This window comes from Esox lucius, chromosome 23 (genome assembly GCF_011004845.1).
Source record: "Esox lucius isolate fEsoLuc1 chromosome 23, fEsoLuc1.pri, whole genome shotgun sequence".
Taxonomy (NCBI): Eukaryota; Metazoa; Chordata; class Actinopteri; order Esociformes; family Esocidae; genus Esox; species Esox lucius.
This window is the reverse complement of record NC_047591.1, coordinates 22,559,557-22,577,219: the sequence shown is the minus strand read 5'-3', so window position 1 is coordinate 22,577,219 and position 17,663 is coordinate 22,559,557. Positions and strand designations below refer to the sequence as shown.

The 17,663-nt window shown below is 48.7% G+C and overlaps 1 protein-coding gene across 4 annotated transcripts in view; it reads right to left on the bottom strand.

Annotated features, from left to right (window-relative positions):
- Positions 1–17,663, bottom strand: part of LOC105023997 (WD repeat-containing protein 7) — a 149,809-nt gene that overhangs the window by 79,640 nt on the left and 52,506 nt on the right. For all 4 annotated transcript variants that reach the window (XM_013140291.3, XM_020042862.3, XM_034290238.1 and 1 more), the window contains one exon: positions 9,338–9,454. In XM_013140291.3, coding sequence (XP_012995745.1) covers positions 9,338–9,454 — 117 coding nt within the window. The remainder of the gene's footprint in view (positions 1–9,337; positions 9,455–17,663) is intronic.

Below are 17,663 nucleotides of genomic sequence, written 5' to 3'. Positions count from 1 at the left end.
GGCAGACAGTCAAGGTGTAATTGAAGGAGAGGAATAGAAGTGCTGCAATTCCTGCTTTTATTCCGGTCTTTTATTCCCGTGTTTTATTCCGGTGTTTTATTGGTGCATTTAAGGATTTAAGGGAGGCAACCAGGTCTCCAAGGGCAATGGTGTCTTAGTGACACTCCTATAAAGCCCAGCGTCTGGAAGACACAAACCATGACACACACACACACACACACAACAGCAAAAACACTCCATCTTCCCGAAACACAGAACCCTCACCATGACCTCACCCATCAACCTGTCTCCTCATCCCACCTGCAGGTGTCACTGGCTAGCCCACTCAGCCGCGGGACCGGGGGGGATGGGAAGGGGGGGGTCAAGCGAGAGGTATTCCAGAGGAGGCTCCCTGGAGGGTAACCAGAGGAAAACACCCGCTCTCATCCCGTCAAGCGACTCCCACTCCGTCCACCATGTCTGCTATTGGCTGAGTCATCATGACATCACTGTTGCCCCGAACCACAGACAACCACAGACATCCCAAAGCGCACAGAATCAAAGACTTGAACATTCTGGTCACTCAGCTGAGGCGATGATCCTGCTGAGCCACTTACAAGAGAAATTAGGGTGAATTGCCTGGCTCAAGGTTTCAACAACAGATTAAAACCAACCGCCCAGCCCACCCGGGGATTCAAACCATCTTTTAATGACTGGCCATGAGCCTCCCGAAACATCTGGGACCACACACTGGTCATGAAACAACACACCCCCTTCAGGAATCAACGGCATCCCGGGCGCGGCATTAGGGGAGTGTCCGACGGGTTCCACGGACGGTGGGTGGGGCCAGATCATCAGACGGCGGTGGGAGGGTTTAAAGCTGAAGTATCCTCAGATGACACAACCCCAATAACATATCTGAATTACCCAGTAATCCTCAAAGACCAGAAACCGCCTGTTAAATTTCACATCAGCCTATAGGAAAGGGATTCTCAAACACACAAAGCCTTATTCCACGGAGATATGATCAAACATTGGAATCAGATCCAACATTGGTGAACTCCTGTCTGGGTCGGGTGAAATGCCACCATGTTCCACCAAAGCAGCAGGACATCTGACCCGTTGGAACCAGAAAAGGACCAGTGGAGCTTAAACAACACAGTCAACAGAACCCAGATTCATGTCTTAATCTTAGCGGAGGACACAGCATCAATATAGACAAAAAGTCATAGTTTCCCACATCATCCTCTCTTCCTCTTTCCTCCTCCTCCTCCTCCTCCTCCTCTTTCCTCCTCCTCCTCTGTCCTTTTCCTCTCCTCCGCTGGCATCCTTTCTTTGACTATTGTCCTCCTTCTCACCTCCCCTACTCTTTTCCTCTACTGTACTGCACCTCTCCTCATCTACTCTACTCCTCGTCTCCTTTACTCTACGTCTCCTTTACTCCTCGTCTCCACTTCCCTCCTCTCCCTAGCTGACAAACTCTTGTTGGGGAGGTTTTCTCTTCCGTTGCATAGATTTATCGACAACAGAAACCTTCTCAAGCATCAAGATCCCTGACAAACGATATTCTGAGCCAGCTAGTTTATCTCTCAATCAATGGAGAAAACACAATATTGCGTAAACAAACAGAGGCTGGTATGTCCAATAGGATGACACCCCAGTTGGGTTGTAATCAGAGACAGACAACAGAGGGAAAAGAATGGGGGGAAATAAATGGAGGCTGTATAGAGAGGGATGGAAAAGGATGTAGGATGTAAGACAGAGAGAGAGAGAGAGAGAGAGAGAGAGAGAGAGAGAGGTTTGGGATGGATGTGAGGACATGGGGGGGGGTGAATGGAGGGGTGTAGAATGCTAAAGGGGGAGGGGCACAGTGGACAAGCCAAGACAGGGGTGATGACCTCTGACCAGTGATGTCACAGCCCTCTGAGACAAAGAACATCGGAGGCTGGGGAACCTTATTCTATCCATCCTCCCCTTGTCATCTGTCTCTTCATCTTCAACGCCATGCGCCAAATACACATTAGAGACGAACCCGTCCTTCCAGTCACAGAAATGGCGATGAAAACAGACAGATAGCACGGACCAACCCAGAGATTACAGGCAGACAGTACAAACCAACCAAAACATACAGACAGACTGTACAGACCAACCCAGAGATACAGACAGTTCAGACCAACCCAGATAGACAGACAGAACTGACCTACCCAGAGATACAACCAGTTTCTATGTAATTATTGTGTTTCTACTTGCTGGTCTGTCGTCTCCTGTAGCATGTTCAACCACTCACTCGTAATGGCACAAAATGCCCTCTCTGGGCTCCTCCTATCAGGTGCTTCTACTGGGTTAGAGACGGGGGGTAGCATTTCAGCTAAACCAATCACACATTCTTAATGACATCAGAGGTGATGGCAAATTGACCTCCAACCTCTGACCCCAAGATGCAGCTCCTCAGATGCCTGCTGGATCCCATCTTCTCCATCCATCCTTCCAGAGCCCTCTATCTAATAGCCCCTTCCACATTCATCCACAGACCCCTCTATCTAAAAGCCCCTTCCACATTCATCCACAGACCCCTCTATCTAACAGCCCCTTCCACATTCATCCACAGACCCCTCTATCTAATAGCCCCTTCCACATTCATCCACAGACCCCTCTATCTAACAGCCCCTTCCACATTCATCCACAGACCCCTCTATCTAATAGCCCCTTCCACATTCATCCACAGACCCCTCTATCTAATAGCCACTTCCACATTCATCCACAGACCCCTCTATCTAATAGCCCCTTCCACATTCATCCACAGACCCATCTCTCTAATAGCCACTTCCACATTCATCCACAGACCCCTCTATCAAAAAGAACCCCTCACATTCATCCACAGGATGAGAGGAGCGTAGGAGGACCCCAGGGTGACTGTTCAGATGCCTGCTGGATCTCATCTCCTACCTCAATCCCCCGAGTCCCTGACCCTAAACCGCCCTGTCAGAATGTTGGCATCCTCTGAACAGCCTGCACACGGTATTCCACGCAGACATCGACCTCTTCACTTACACAACTACCAAGCCACGCTACACAACCTCCCCTAGATTGGACCAGTGCTCATAAGAGCTCTGAAGAAACTCTGCTGTGACCTGACATTTGAACCCCCCCCCCCCCGGTGTCATCCAATCTCTGGACAGGCAGTGATTGGCTGGACAGCCTTTCTTCTCCTGCCTCTGGAACTGAGGTTATTGTTCCTCAGCCACCCTGCTCAGACTTTTACCATACTGAAAAAAGGACAGATGTACTGGAACCAACAAACATGGGACGTAGCTGGTGAAAGTATATTTTACCTGGCTGGGCTCCACTGATACGACATATTTAAATATAGAGGAGTGGAGATGTGAAGGGGAGGAGATGAGGGGTGATGGTGGTTTTCCCTGGAGTCTGGTCTAAATGTTCCAACCAAATGACAGATGGATGGGCAAACAGAGGAGAGGAGGGTGGGGTGGGTGGGTGTTGGGTCAGGGTGGACATCAGACTGACTCGAGGGATTTCCCAGAAGCCACTGGGCTGTGTGACAGTTGGGGTTTCTACTAGATTCCCAAGCCACGTCAAAAACAGGACATACAGTATTTATGACATTGTGGCAGTGTTGACATAATGAATAAATCAAATGATTGTGAATGACCATAACAGCAAATATTTCTAAAGAATCTAATAATTTGCTAATTTTTCCTTTTCCTTTGTCTACTAGTACGCTATCAAATAGTTTGGGTGAGTTCAGTCAATGTACAGAGACAATATTAGGGTGTGCAAGTATATTAAGACAGAACATACAGGCATATCACACTCCCGTTTGGGCAGAACCCCCCCCCCCCCGTTAGGACAGATCACCCCCCCCCCCCCCCCCCCCCCCCCCCCGCCATTGGGGCAGGTGTCTGATCAAACACCTCTTAATGTCTCTACATCATTGCCATGAACAACGCTGTGATAGTGCCTAATACAATTAAATGACTAAAGTCACTTGGGTATTAAACCAGTCAGGTCGCAAACCTCCCAAGAGAAAGAGAGACCCCAGTCAGAGTGAGGCGCACGCAAAGCTTCTCAACACTGGTGTTCAGCTAATGAAGAGCTCGGTACAGGGATGCGATGAGGTAGACGACAGGCCTCTGTGGCTCCTCTGAGGAGGACAGCAAGTGGGAGAGGGAACGGTCTGGAGGGACGGGCAGAGGAGTGTGGGAATGAGAGGAGGAATAAACGTGTGGGGCTTTATGGATTAGAGTTGAAAGAGGAGGAGATGTGGAGAGGCGCAGGGGAGGAGCAGAGGAGGCGCAGGGAGGCTTTGCAGGCCCGGAGCAGACTGCCTTCAATCACTGAACAGGGCTCATAATAAACACACACACACACACACACAGACAAAACACGCGCACACACACACACACACATACACACACAATACAGACACACACAATAAACACACAACACACACAGTCAGCGTGCAAACAAAACCACACAAACACACAAAATACACACACACACACACACAGTGAGCGTGCAATCAAAAGCGCACACACACACACATTACACACACATTACACACACATTACACACACATTACACACACATTACACACACATTACACACACATTACACACACATTACACACACACACACCTGCTAACCAGTGCCATACCTGTGAGAGAGGGATGAGAAAGGAGAAGAGACTTCAAGTCCCTTTGGACAGACAAACAGGTAGACCTCCTGCACACCTGACCTCCTGCACACCTGACCTCCTGCACACCTGACCTCCTGCACACCAGACCTCCTGCACACCAGACCTCCTGCACACCAGACCTCCTGCACACCAGACCTCCTGCACACCAGACCTCCTGCACACCAGACCTCCTGCACACCAGACCTCCTGCACACCAGACCTGCCGTGCCCGGCTAATGATCTGCAGAGCTCGAACAACAATCTGCCGTGCCCGGCCCAAGATCTGCAGAGCTCGACCAACGATCTGCAGTGCCCGGCCCAAGATCTGCAGAGCTCGACCAACGATCTGCAGTGCCCGGCTCAAGATCTGCAGAGCTCGGCCAAAATCTGCAGTGCCCAGGCAAACATCTGCAGAGCTCGGCCAGTGATATGCAGTGCCCGGCCCAAGATCTGCAGAGCTCGGCCAGTGATATGCAGTGCCCGGCCCAAGATCTGCAGAGCTCGGCCAGTGATATGCAGTGCCCGGCCCAAGATCTGCAGAGCTCGGCCAGTGATATGCAGTGCCTGGCCAAACATCTGAAGTGCCCGACCAGTGATATGCAGTGCCTGGCCAAACATCTGAAGTGCCCGACCAGTGATATGCAGTGCCTGGCCAATGACCTGCAGTGGTAGATCATAGGGACCTAGGACATATGAATGGCATAGACCTCCTCTGTTCATTAGAACGTGATGACGGCTTCAAGCTAATAGTCTAATATTCTTGATCACTACTGTCATCCTATGAAGAGACCACATGTCATTCAGATGAATAAGACACCTGCTTTAAGACACAGTAGTGATGACTGAAACCGTCCAAATGAGTAAAATACAAACATTTCAAAGCGCTACTCTACAGAAAGAAAGATGTTGTTATAACTATATACACTATAGAAATTCGGTACAGTTTTCGATGAGAAGCCTACATGCAGATTTCTCCACACACTGAAAAATGAAGACCTTGTCGAAGACAAGAGAGATGAATAGAAAGACAAAATAAAGAGAGAAGGTATCAGGTGACAGTGATGAAACCAGAGGTGTGTGTGTGTGTTTGTGTAAATGGGTATGTGTGTGTGTACACGTGTGTGTTTGTGTGTATTTGTGTGTATGTGTGTGTTTGTGTGTATGTGTGTGTTTGTGTCTATGTGTATGCATCCAGTAACTGTGGTGAAAACACAGTAGAGACATTTATTGGGAAATGCATGGCAACCGGAGCTCACCACCTAGCAGCAAGCATTGGAAAGCTGTCATAAAGGACAATACTACGTACTTAATACTGTCAAATCCCATTCACTTCATCTACTGAGCTGCACTCACTCCATCTCTCTACCTCCCTCACAACCTCCCCCATCTCTACCTCCCTCACAACCTCCCCCATCTCTACCTCCTTCACAACCTCCCCCATCTCGACCGCCCTCACAACCTCCCCCATCTCTACCTCCTTCACAACCTCCCCCATCTCTACCTCCCTCATAACCTCCCCCATCTCTACCTCCTTCACAACCTCCCCCATCTCTACCTCCCTCACAACCTCCCCCATCTCTACCTCCTTCACAACCTCCCCCATCTCGACCGCCCTCACAACCTCCCCTATCTCTACCTCCTTCACAACCTCCCCCATCTCTACCTCCCTCATAACCTCCCCCATCTCTACCTCCTTCACAACCTCCCCCATCTCTACCTCCTTCACAACCTCCCCCATCTCTACCGCCCTCACAACCTCCCTCATCTCTACCGCCCTCACAACCTCCCCCATCTCGACCTCCCTCACAACCTCCCCCATCTCGACCTCCCTCACAACCTCCCCCATCTCTACCTCCTTAATTCCCTCCCCAGCTTCCTCAATCTCCACCTCACTCACTCTATGTAGTAAGTTAACCTACCATCCTATCCACCACCTCATTCTGTCTCATCTCTCAATTCAATTGCAACTACTATCTACTCAGACCCGAGGCAGCAGGACAATAACAGCACACCAGCGCTCAGCATATGGTAAGCACCAAAAACAATATTTACAGCCTTTTTTTTTTATCTCACCACTTCCATTAAGAAAGGCTCTTATCTAGTACTTCTATAGACAGGCTGCTGACAGGACACACTGATCAGGGAAAGAGAACACCTCCACACGCACACACACACACCTACACACCTACACACACACACACACACACCTACACACACACACACACCACCCTAAACCGAGGTGTTGACTGTTCCTTCATCCCCAGAGGACAGGATTCCCTGTCTGACTCCACGGCTGCAGTCAACTTCCTGTAGCGTCAGGTCACAGAGGTCACTGCATCGCCACACAACAATAAAACATTTTAATGGAACTCCCGCAACTCCGGTCCTGCTGGTGTTCTCGCACAAACACACATACAGAGCGAGTGTTAACGCTGCACAAAAGGAGCGAGCAGGGGAGAGAACGTGGCATCGTAAGCAATCACTGACTGCCTCTGCGTTATTGAAAACCCAAATATGCTCTCCGGCCGGGCGGGCAGCTGGCTGGCTCGGCACACACCAGTCAATAGCCCAGACATGCTTGACAATTTATCATTTTTCAGCGCTCATTTTTCATGTATTGACAATGTGTTTTTCCATTTCTTTTGGCGGTATTAAATCTGTTAGCCGGGATAACGAAAAGCAAGACAAGGGAGCGTGCCCCGGTTGAAACCCTGGCACGGTCTCCCTACACTCCTCTTCCTCAGTCCCCCTCTCAGACAGCTAAAGAAACCCTTCGTCAGAGTGTCACCACAGCAACGACACCCCGTTCAATCTCGTGCATCTCTAAGCACAAGCAGCATGATTCCCCAGTAACAGACAGGAAACGCGTGAACACACCAGGACAACATGGCGGACAGGGGAATGTGATGGGTGTCTGTAAGCCGTCGTTCTGTCCGCGTGGACGCGACCTCGCTCTACGGTAGATTAAACAGGGAACGCGGGAGGCGGGGCTAAATCAGCAGCGAAGACCAACTTTAAATAAGCCGATACCTGCTCCCGCCCACCGACTCACGGAAAAACCTGGGCGTTGTCTTCTCTAAATGCCGGGAGAATCTATTGAGATGTTACAAGATGCCGCCCACTCGGGGTAAAAATCTGATCTTTCCCAGTGTGGCTGTTCATTAAAGTCTGGACTGAATGTGTTCACATAACCTCCTTATACAGTGATTAGCGGGAAAGACTGCTGGGTTGGTGAGACAGAGGAAAGAGCAAGAGCAGCAACTCCCCATCAGGCTGAAGTGAGCGGCCGCCAGCCAATTGCAACGACTTTATTGTTATTGCTGTGCTTTAATAGGATCAGAGCCCAAATGGACATTTTCTGCTGAATCGCTGATAGGTGTGTGTGTGTGTGTGTGTGGGGGGGGGGGGGGGGGGGGGGGGGGGGCAGTAACTGACATTCTACCTACTTACTGGGATTGGCAGTGTCATAACAACAAACACACACACATATACACACACACCACGTGGTTGAAGAAAGTACCTCATCCTCTATTCCACCAAGCTGCCCTTGACCTCTGACCTGGAGCAGCACCTTTCTATTTACTTGGCCCACAATCTCGAAGGTAAATTCCCAGCAATTTGTAAGTGTCTCTTAATCTCCCAAATCTGCATCTACAACCACGAGGGGCTGGTGTTTCTGCATCTACAACCATGAGGGGCTGGTGTTTCTGCATCTACCACCACAAAGGGCTGGTGTTTCTGCATCTACAACCACAAAGGGCTGGTGTTTCTGCATCTACAACCACAAAGGGCTGGTGTTTCTGCATCTACAACCACAAAGGGCTGGTGTTTCTGCATCTACAACCACAAAGGGCTGGTGTTTCTGCATCTACAACCACAAAGGGCTGGTGTTTCTGCATCTCCAACCATGAACGTGCGCGTGTGTGTGGTCGTTGCCTGTGTGATCTTGTTCCACCAGAGCAGCAGAATGTCTAACCCATTAGAAAGGTGCAGCATTTGTGTAACGTTTACTTCGCCAACAGAAAAGATTACGAGAGGCAGGCCGGCCGACAGAAAGGTATCCCTGCCTCCTTCACTGTCACCTCCCTCATGTTTCTCTCTGTGTTACTGCTTAACCATGCAGGGTTTATCACTCAGGGAACACACACACACACACACACATCTGTAATGTGCATAGGTAGATACTCCACAGGGCTGTGGGACAGCGCAGTCTAATGACATCTCCTGACACTAAGGCAAAGTTACCTCAGAGGACCATACTGACACATCACTGACTGACTGACTGACTGACTGACTGACTGACGTCTGATTGAACTGACTAGATTTCCCCATCACTGAACAGGAATTGCAGACAAAAATTCAGTCGCTCAAAACCAAGAACTCCTGTGTTCATGATCGCACCGTAAGCAAAATGATGTAACTTACTTCTGAGTAATTCCCCAAATTATTCTAAGTGGAATTTCCCTGAAATGTGGAATAAAAGACTAGACACCACATAGACAATGAGTGGAAATAAATTTGCTCACAGAAAATCCAGAGGCAACTGTGTAAACAGTACCCACAGGAAAATACTATAGTAGGCGTGTATGTGTGTGTGTGTGTGTGTGTGTGTGTGTGTGTGTGTGTGTAGCAGGGGGGTGGAGGTAGTGTAAATTATTCTACCTGCTATGATGTCATCGTCAGTGACCTCTATCTCTTCGGTAGTGGGGGCCTGGGTTTCCACGGGAACGGGTTCTGGAGGCGGTGCCGGTGCCACAGCTGGGTCAGCGGAGTTTCCCGCTGTACAAACACACAAACACACAACGTCCATTAGACAGCCCAAAATAACAGGTCCAATTAGTTCTAAACTGAGAACACAAGCGCTCTTAAAATGACATGGATGGCTTTTGCTTGTGGCTCCAGTAGTACCAGACACTGCGTCAAAACGACTGACATGAACGTTTCTTCTGCACCCCTTAATAAGGACACTTAAAGATTCTGAGAAATGACCAACAGGAAGAATAAGTAGATATTCCCTCTAAAGCCACACCCACACACACAGGTAAGGAAACGGAATACACTGTGGAGGTCTGTGGTGGTACTACAGCCGGTTGGAATTCCACCTACAAATCAAAAACACAAAGAAATAGTGTACTTTTAAAAGACATTTGGATACCGGGTGTCAAACCATGTCCTCCATCAGTAATGGGACGGTGAAGCATTCAGCGCTCCTTTGCTCTATAACCCAAAAGTTTGGATTTCAAATTGAACATTAACAGCCTTGTTAATATATGCTTGTTCCACATTTAATACAGGATATGTTCATACTGGTCTCACTACTTAGAAACGACCATACATTTTAAGCACAGTCCTCCCCTCCCACCACCACAATTAATGTCACCAATTCCTCCTAGTTTCTTTGAGTCCCTTCGTTAAGTAGCTCATCAGAGGCTTAGTGGGGAGAAGCAGGCATCCTCATAGCTTTCTTTATTAGCCCTTAACCTCTCACGATAACACCCATTTTTATTCAGCAGGTTAATTTAGCCCTTATCCTGGAATTAGCCAATTAAAATAAGCTTTTCATTAAGGGCAGAAGAATTAATCAATGGTGCTTAAAGGTGAGAGAAGCTAATCTCTGCTGGTGCTAATTAATGAGACAAAACGCAGCTTCTCCTTCTCTATCGCTCCTCCCCCTCCTCCCATCTCTCTCCTCCTCTAACACCTCCTCTCTCTCTCGCTTTCCTCCTCAACCTCCTCCTGTCACGCCTCACAGAGCCACAGAACAGACTGAGCTCTTTAACACGTCTTACAAGCAGACCAGATGAAGGGAAGTCAAACCCAGCATCCATATTGACTGAACATTACAACATTTTAACATGACAACAATGAAACATTAACACATACCTTACAACACTGTAACAATGACCGGTTGTCGAGATTAAACGGGAACTACGTCGATATGAACAGTTTCGTCCCACAGAGGAGAGCATGTCTACCAAGACAAGAGAAGTACGTCTGAATCTATTTTGACCAACCAGTGAGGGCTGTGTAAGTGTTTGTGCTGCAGAAACATTTCACACGTTTTTATCACGGTTTCTTCCGATGAACACACATCAGATACGTCAGGCTAGAAACCAAGTCTGTCACAGCGCCCGCCCCACGCACGCACACACGCACACACACACACACACGCACACACACACACACACACACACACACACACGCACACACGCACGCACACACCAGCCCTCAGTGCCTTGTGCTCGTCCAGAAGGCACTTTTGTTGCCATATCGACAACTTTCCTCCAATTACATTTGATGAAGTGAAGGTGTTAGAGTAGACCGTGTGTGTGTGTGTGTGTGTGTGTGTGTTCAGGGATCAGATTGATTGATCCCAGGCTCCCCAAGAACACATTCCTTTATGTTTCAATTAACCTCACCATTGACCAGAGACATATTTAAAGAGAAATTGGCTGTTCTTTTTCAATAGCAGCCAGATCTAGGTGGGGTAACGCGGACATCTGCTATGTCAAGGAGACATTTTATTACCTCAAAGTGGAGGACAGGACCCCGGCCGCCCCCAAATACCACAACCACACAACGCTGTTTGTCCCGAAGTCCAGAAGAGAGGAGGACTGAGAAGCGAGGTACACGGCGAGGCCACACTAACACTGGGCCACTACCCAGGCCTGTCCTTTTACACTGCCGAAGAACACGGAGGAAAATGAGATTCTTAATTGAATCGTCACATAGGAGCGGTTAAAACAAGTGCCAGAGACTCAGCCGCAGCCAAATGACTACGGTCAGATCTAGACGGTTCTGGTTCTGACCCAGATAAACTGGGCATGGTCATCACACATTGTTAGTGTAGCGAACGGCAGCACTCAGGGAGATGTTTTTGGAGAGCAGATCGTCCCAATCAGCGGTCGTCCCAACCTGACACACACACACACACACACACTAACACGGAGTCATTTATACTTCCTCCGCCCCCCCACCACACAGAAACATGCGCGCGCACGCGCACAGCCCGCGATTGATCAGAGGTTCGTGCACCTCCCTCTGTTCAATGGTAATATTACCTCTCTCCCCCCCGATCTGGTTTTCCAGCAAAGGCTAGAAGTACGCGAGAAGCACCACGTTTGACCGCGCAAGAGAAATGGTTCAATGTGCCGCGCGACCGAGGTCCACCGGGGCCTTTTCACCAAGCCCAGAACTCACCCCTCCCAGTCCGACTGGCTGTGGTCAGACCAGCACCACTGGGATGGGGGGGTGGGGGGGTGGGGGGGTGGGGGGGTGGGGACACGGGGGGAGACAGAAGTCTCCTCCAAGGTCAAACAGTCAGCTGTGACACAAGACTTCCACACTCCCTGGTAAAGCCCTGCAATAGGACCCACACATCCAGCCACCCCCCCCCCCTCCCTCCCACTCTGAGAAGAGGGTGTAATAGGGGTTTGAGGAGGTGGAGGGTTGAGAGGGGTGAGGAGTTGAGGTTGACAAGGGGTGAGAAGGTATGGGGGGGGGGGGGTGAAGTATGAGGAGTTGTAAGAGGTGGTGAGGAGGCCTGAGGGGGGGTGAAGTATGAGGAGTTGTAAGAGGTGGTGAGGAGGCCTGAGGGGGGGTGAAGTATGAGGAGTTGTAAGAGGTGGTGAGGAGGTCTGAGGATTGTCAGATTACTGCACCAGTGATTCTTAAAGGAGCTTCGTCAGCGGCGAATTTTAATCACCTGGTCATTCATCCATCCATCAGCCCCCCCTCTCTAGGCCCTGCCCCCCCCCAATCCAGTCCCCACCCCCAGATTACGGCTGGCGGAGCTGTCTGCACGATAAAACAGGAGAAGTGAAGGATGGCACAAAACAAAGGAGGAGAAAGGGAGATGGATGGAGGGAGGGAGAGCAGAGAAAAAGGAGTGAGAGAGAAGAGAGGGAGCACAAGAGCAGGAAAAAGGAGTGAGAGAGAAATAGAAGGGGAACATGTCTGCATTAAGGCCTTGACTCACACAGCCACTCAACAGGCTTCTTAATCAACCAGGAAGTACTCACCAGCAGCCCGACACTTGGAGGAGAACACGTTCCCCAGCCGACCATAAGTGAACTTGTCGGAATCAACTGACCAGGCAAAGCAACCCTTGTCCAACACCAACTACACACGCGCCGCCGCCGGCCAATGTCAGTGTAGATGTGTTCTGAACCAGTGAAGTGCCTCTGAAGTTTTCACCTCAGACAAGCAGGAGGAAATTCTGAGAGCAGCTTTAAACTACACTGGACTTCCATTCCCATTCCTCTGCCTGGCACGGCCACATCTCCCTCGCTCTTGCTCTCTCTCTCTCTCTCTCTCTCTCTCTCTCTCTCTCTCACACAAACACACTCTACTACAGACAGAAGCACACACACACACACACACACAAGTTGCTCAGCAATCTAAATGGAGACACCCACACACACAGGTCAATGGCCCACTTCTAATCGCAACCCTAAATCGTACCCTAAGTCTAACGTTCACCCTAAACTTAACCGCAATAACCTAACATTTATGCCTAAACTTGACTTACCCTTAATGCCTAATTGGCAATGTCTAAGGTTAACCATCCTTCTAAACGGAACCCCAATTGTAACTTCAGCCCTAAACCACTCAAGCAAGAAAACCCGCAAGAAAGATAATCTAAATAGGGCCAGGAGAAATATAGTCACCTTGTTCCAATTTGACCGGTTTGGGGACATTTTAGTCCCAAATGTAGTGAAGTCAGACAGTCCAGACAGGTGAAGAGGGTTGCAAGGATGTGCAGGTTAACATTTTAATAAGCAGCAGGGTTCAACCCAATCCTACACACAATGGACCGAAGCTGCCTGCTGGGGGTGTGTGTGTGTGTGTGTGCATGAGAGAGCGCTCTAGAGCTTATTGTCCAGCCAGGTCTCTGTCCTCTGATACTTGGCAGCTTTTTGTTCCACATTCAGCGGGGGAACCAGTCCAATTCCCCTAAAGCCTTTCAGCGCTCTCGAGCAGAGGTCAAAAGGCCAGATGTACCTCAGGTGGGGCCTGAGACAAGACACGCTCCAGGGGAGTGGGGGAGAGAGGGGGAGAGAGGGAGGAGAGAGGGGGGAGTCTCCAGCCAAGATGATCCTCAGGATCTGAGTATTCAGGTGGAACACCAACCACCTGTCCACAGTCACCATAAAGGCCCCCTGTACAATATGAATGAGGGAGGAGCTCCCCTTAACAATGGAGAACAGGGAGTCTAACACACAAGGTTGGAGGGTGTAAATAAAAATGTTCATGTATCCACTAGTTATTGTTTTTTTTTTTACAGAGATGTTTTTAGTGGCAAGAAACAATATATTGACGATAAGGCATCCAGGTGTTATTTTTTCTTTTCTTCTTGGTCTTCTTGGAGGTAGACCAGAGACAACACATCACCATTCACAGGCACAGATAGATCTATTAGCCCTCCTCTTCGGAGAGATCATTCTTCAAAAGTAATACCACAATTATCTTTTAATTTCTTTTCCATTATGATTTCCCCCTCCCTCCATTGCCTGGTCAGCGTTTTATTTAGGGCAGAAAACGTACAGCTGGGCGGTTCAGTCAAACCAACTTTGGTCTTTGTCTCGGGTGCTGTGCGCTTGAAGGCAATAGACTGCCCTTTTCTGTGTCTCGTGGGAGAGGACTATTTATCAGGAACAGTGGAGAGAAAAAATACCATCCATCACAGAGACCTCAGACAACAGGCCTCTGCACCCACTTCCAATACAGCAGAAGACGACCAGTAGAGTATAATCACATGGATAGTTGTGTATAATCACATGGATAGTTGTGTATAATCACATGGATAGGTCAGTATTATCACATGGATAGTTGAGTATAATCACAGGGACAGGTCAGTATTATCACATGGATAGGTCAGTATTATCACATGGATAGTTGAGTATAATCACATGGATAGTTGAGTATAATCACATGGATAGGTCAGTATTATCACATGGATAGTTGAGTATAATCACATGGATAGGTCAGTATAATCACATGGATAGGTCAGTATTAACACCTGGATAGTTGAGTATAATCACAGGGACAGGTCGGTATAATTAAGTTGATAGTTCAATATAATCACAGGGATCATTTCGCTTTCCTTTGGCCCAGTTTTCATTTCTCCATCCACACCCACCTTCTTTCAATCTCTCTCCCTTCTCCAGCCCTCTCTCTCTCCATTCCCCTCCTCCTCTCTCTAACTCCCTCCCCCTCTCCCCCTCTCCGTATGACAGACAGCCTGCCGGCCTCACATTAATTCCCAGGCACCATGCTTATCGATCCAGGGCCACATCCCCTATTATACACACAGGCTGTGGGATCTCACACCCACCAAAAAACACACAGGCACACATTACAGGAGGGGGGGGGGGGGGGGAGACGAGGAGAAAGAAAAAAAAAAGAGATTGAAGCGAGGATAAGGAGAGAGGAGGAGAAAGAAGACGAGAGGAGCGTAAGAGAGGAGAAAAGAGGAGAGGGTCTCTGGCTATTCCAGTGGATGATTCTGTGGATGTTTACAGACAGACTGTGCTTCTTTTGTATGGGGAGGCTTTCTCAAAGCACTGTAGGGCTGCGCATTCTACCTTTATAATACACCCCCCCCGCCCCGCCCCCTGCCCCCTTCCATCGAAGTAACAGGAAGAGGCACCATCTCCAGCCCCCACCAGACTCTAATTGACAGCTTCCTTTATTAGTGTCCAACGTCCCCCCACTTAACAGTCCTCCCCTGGGGTATCAACAGCGCCCTGTTCCCTGCATAGTGCACTCCAACTGACCAGGAGCCAAGCAGGGCCAGGGCCCATGGGACAGGACTAGTGCACTAGGAAGCAAATTGGGGGCCGCTCCTGGAACAGCGTCCACTTCGCCACTTCCTGATAATGCAGAGCAGGAAGCCGTCGACTGACGCTGTCTCAGCAGTGTGGACATTCAGCTGTCTGACTGGAGGGGGGGGGGGCTGTTTGTGTCTTCCATTAGAAAAGATCAAAGTGTAACCATCAACTGTATGTGTGTGTGTGTGTGGTGTGTGTGTGTGTGGTGTTGTACTAAGTTCACGGGAACTTGGGATTGATGAAGTGGAGCGTGAATACTCCTGGCTTCAGAGGAGAAACACCAGGTTCCTGACACCTCACTTGGGTTAGGTTGGTCTTCTATTAGGTCGCGGACAGAAACACTGAGAACATGCAGTGGTGTTTCTCACTGCAGTTGTGGTTGATTCCACTTCGCTCTAAACGTTTCTCATGCAGCGTTAGTTAGTATTATATACACTCAGGACAATAATTGCTGGGGTGTGGGGGGGTTAAGTGCAGTGGGGCATTTTCAAGGTTATCCAGCCAGCCAGCGTGTCTGGCAACCAATTCTTCTCCTTCTCCAATCTCTTGTTCATCACTCTCTCTCTCACTCTCTCTCTCTTTCTCTGGCTGGCCATGTGGAATCATTCATCAGCTGAGACAGAGGCAGCTCTCATAAAATGTCATGGAAAAAACACGTACACGCGCGCGCACAGACACTTACTGGTCAGACACGACCGTCGCACTAACAGACAATGGTTTCTGTCCAGCAGACAGAAGCTTCTTGACCAGAGCAGAGAGTTCAGGGGTCAGAGGATGTGTGCTTTAGTTGGTAATGGCACCGTTTCGCCTGTAGCACCTCTGGGTCGGGTTTGGCAAAATACTTTCACTGGGTTTATCTACCATGCTGGCCTTCCTGTCCCTAGAAAATAATGTCTGATTACGTGCAACTCCTAGGGCAAATTCTTTTTTTAAACAAGAACCAATCCATACTCCAACCAAAGAGATGAATGTTTTCATTTATATACACTACACTTCTATGAAATATACCACATCAAAAAATTGAAAGAAAAAACTCCACTAACCTTTTGGTTAACATTTGAGATAACAAACAATTCTGTTTTTACAGCTTCCATCCATATCAACAACATCCACAGAGGACTGAAGTGGGTTCCATTTTTCTGCTCTTGTAAATTCTCCTCCCGGTAAAAGGTCAGTTATTCATTGCCTTAGTTTGTCGGCCGTCTTTTCTCTCAGCACGGGTTTGTGTACACCACTGGGCCTCTGTGACCTTTCCACTGTAATATATCTGCCTAAGTGCAGAGGAAGTCGGAGGTTTAGGAGAAGATTAACAGCAGGTAGGAAACAGCTTGCTGTACTTCACTGGTGTATACCACTGGGCCTGCAATCACTGGATGTCCAGTGGAGCTTTTTAAGGGAAAAACTAGTCTTGAGTAAATATTCCAGCCAAAGGTATAAGCTGGGGCCCACACCTGAAAACTAGTTAGTAGAGGTGCAGAATAACAAAGAGAACCCCCACCGAGGGGGTTACTATACAAAAACAAAGTTTTTTAGGTTCCTTCAACCTTAAAGAACTCTGAACAGGGCATCCCACTCTCTTTCTTTGCATAACCTGGAGCAGATCAACAACTAGATTAAAGAAGGTCATCACCGGCCAACTAACACTATATACAAATAATTTCATCCAGAGAGTCTTGCAGTCTCGGTAATGGAGCCCACTATCCTGGCATTGCAGGCGCCACGCACAAGCAAGTGAACAACAGAGACCCACAAACAAATGAATATACAATGACAGACTGTGAGAGACTCCAATCAAAATACTTGATACTACAGGGGCACTGTTAGGAGAAGATTTCTACCAGCAGCAGGACAGACCACTGGCTTTAATTCATATCTGGACCACAACGTGTAAATAAACAAATAATAAACATTGATTAGTTCTGATGAGACGCTTATTGATTAGTGTGTTTGTGTGCGTGTGTGTGATGTGTGTGTGATGTGTGTGTGATGTGTGTGTGATGTGTGCGCGTTGATATGGTGCTTCGGGGAATTGTGGAAGGCATAGCAAGATGGCTATGAAATCTGAGATCACTGGTCCAGAACACTCATTAACACACAGTAGGAGGGGCACTGTATTTGAGCGTGCGCGCGGGTGCGTGTGAAAGTGTGTGTGTAGC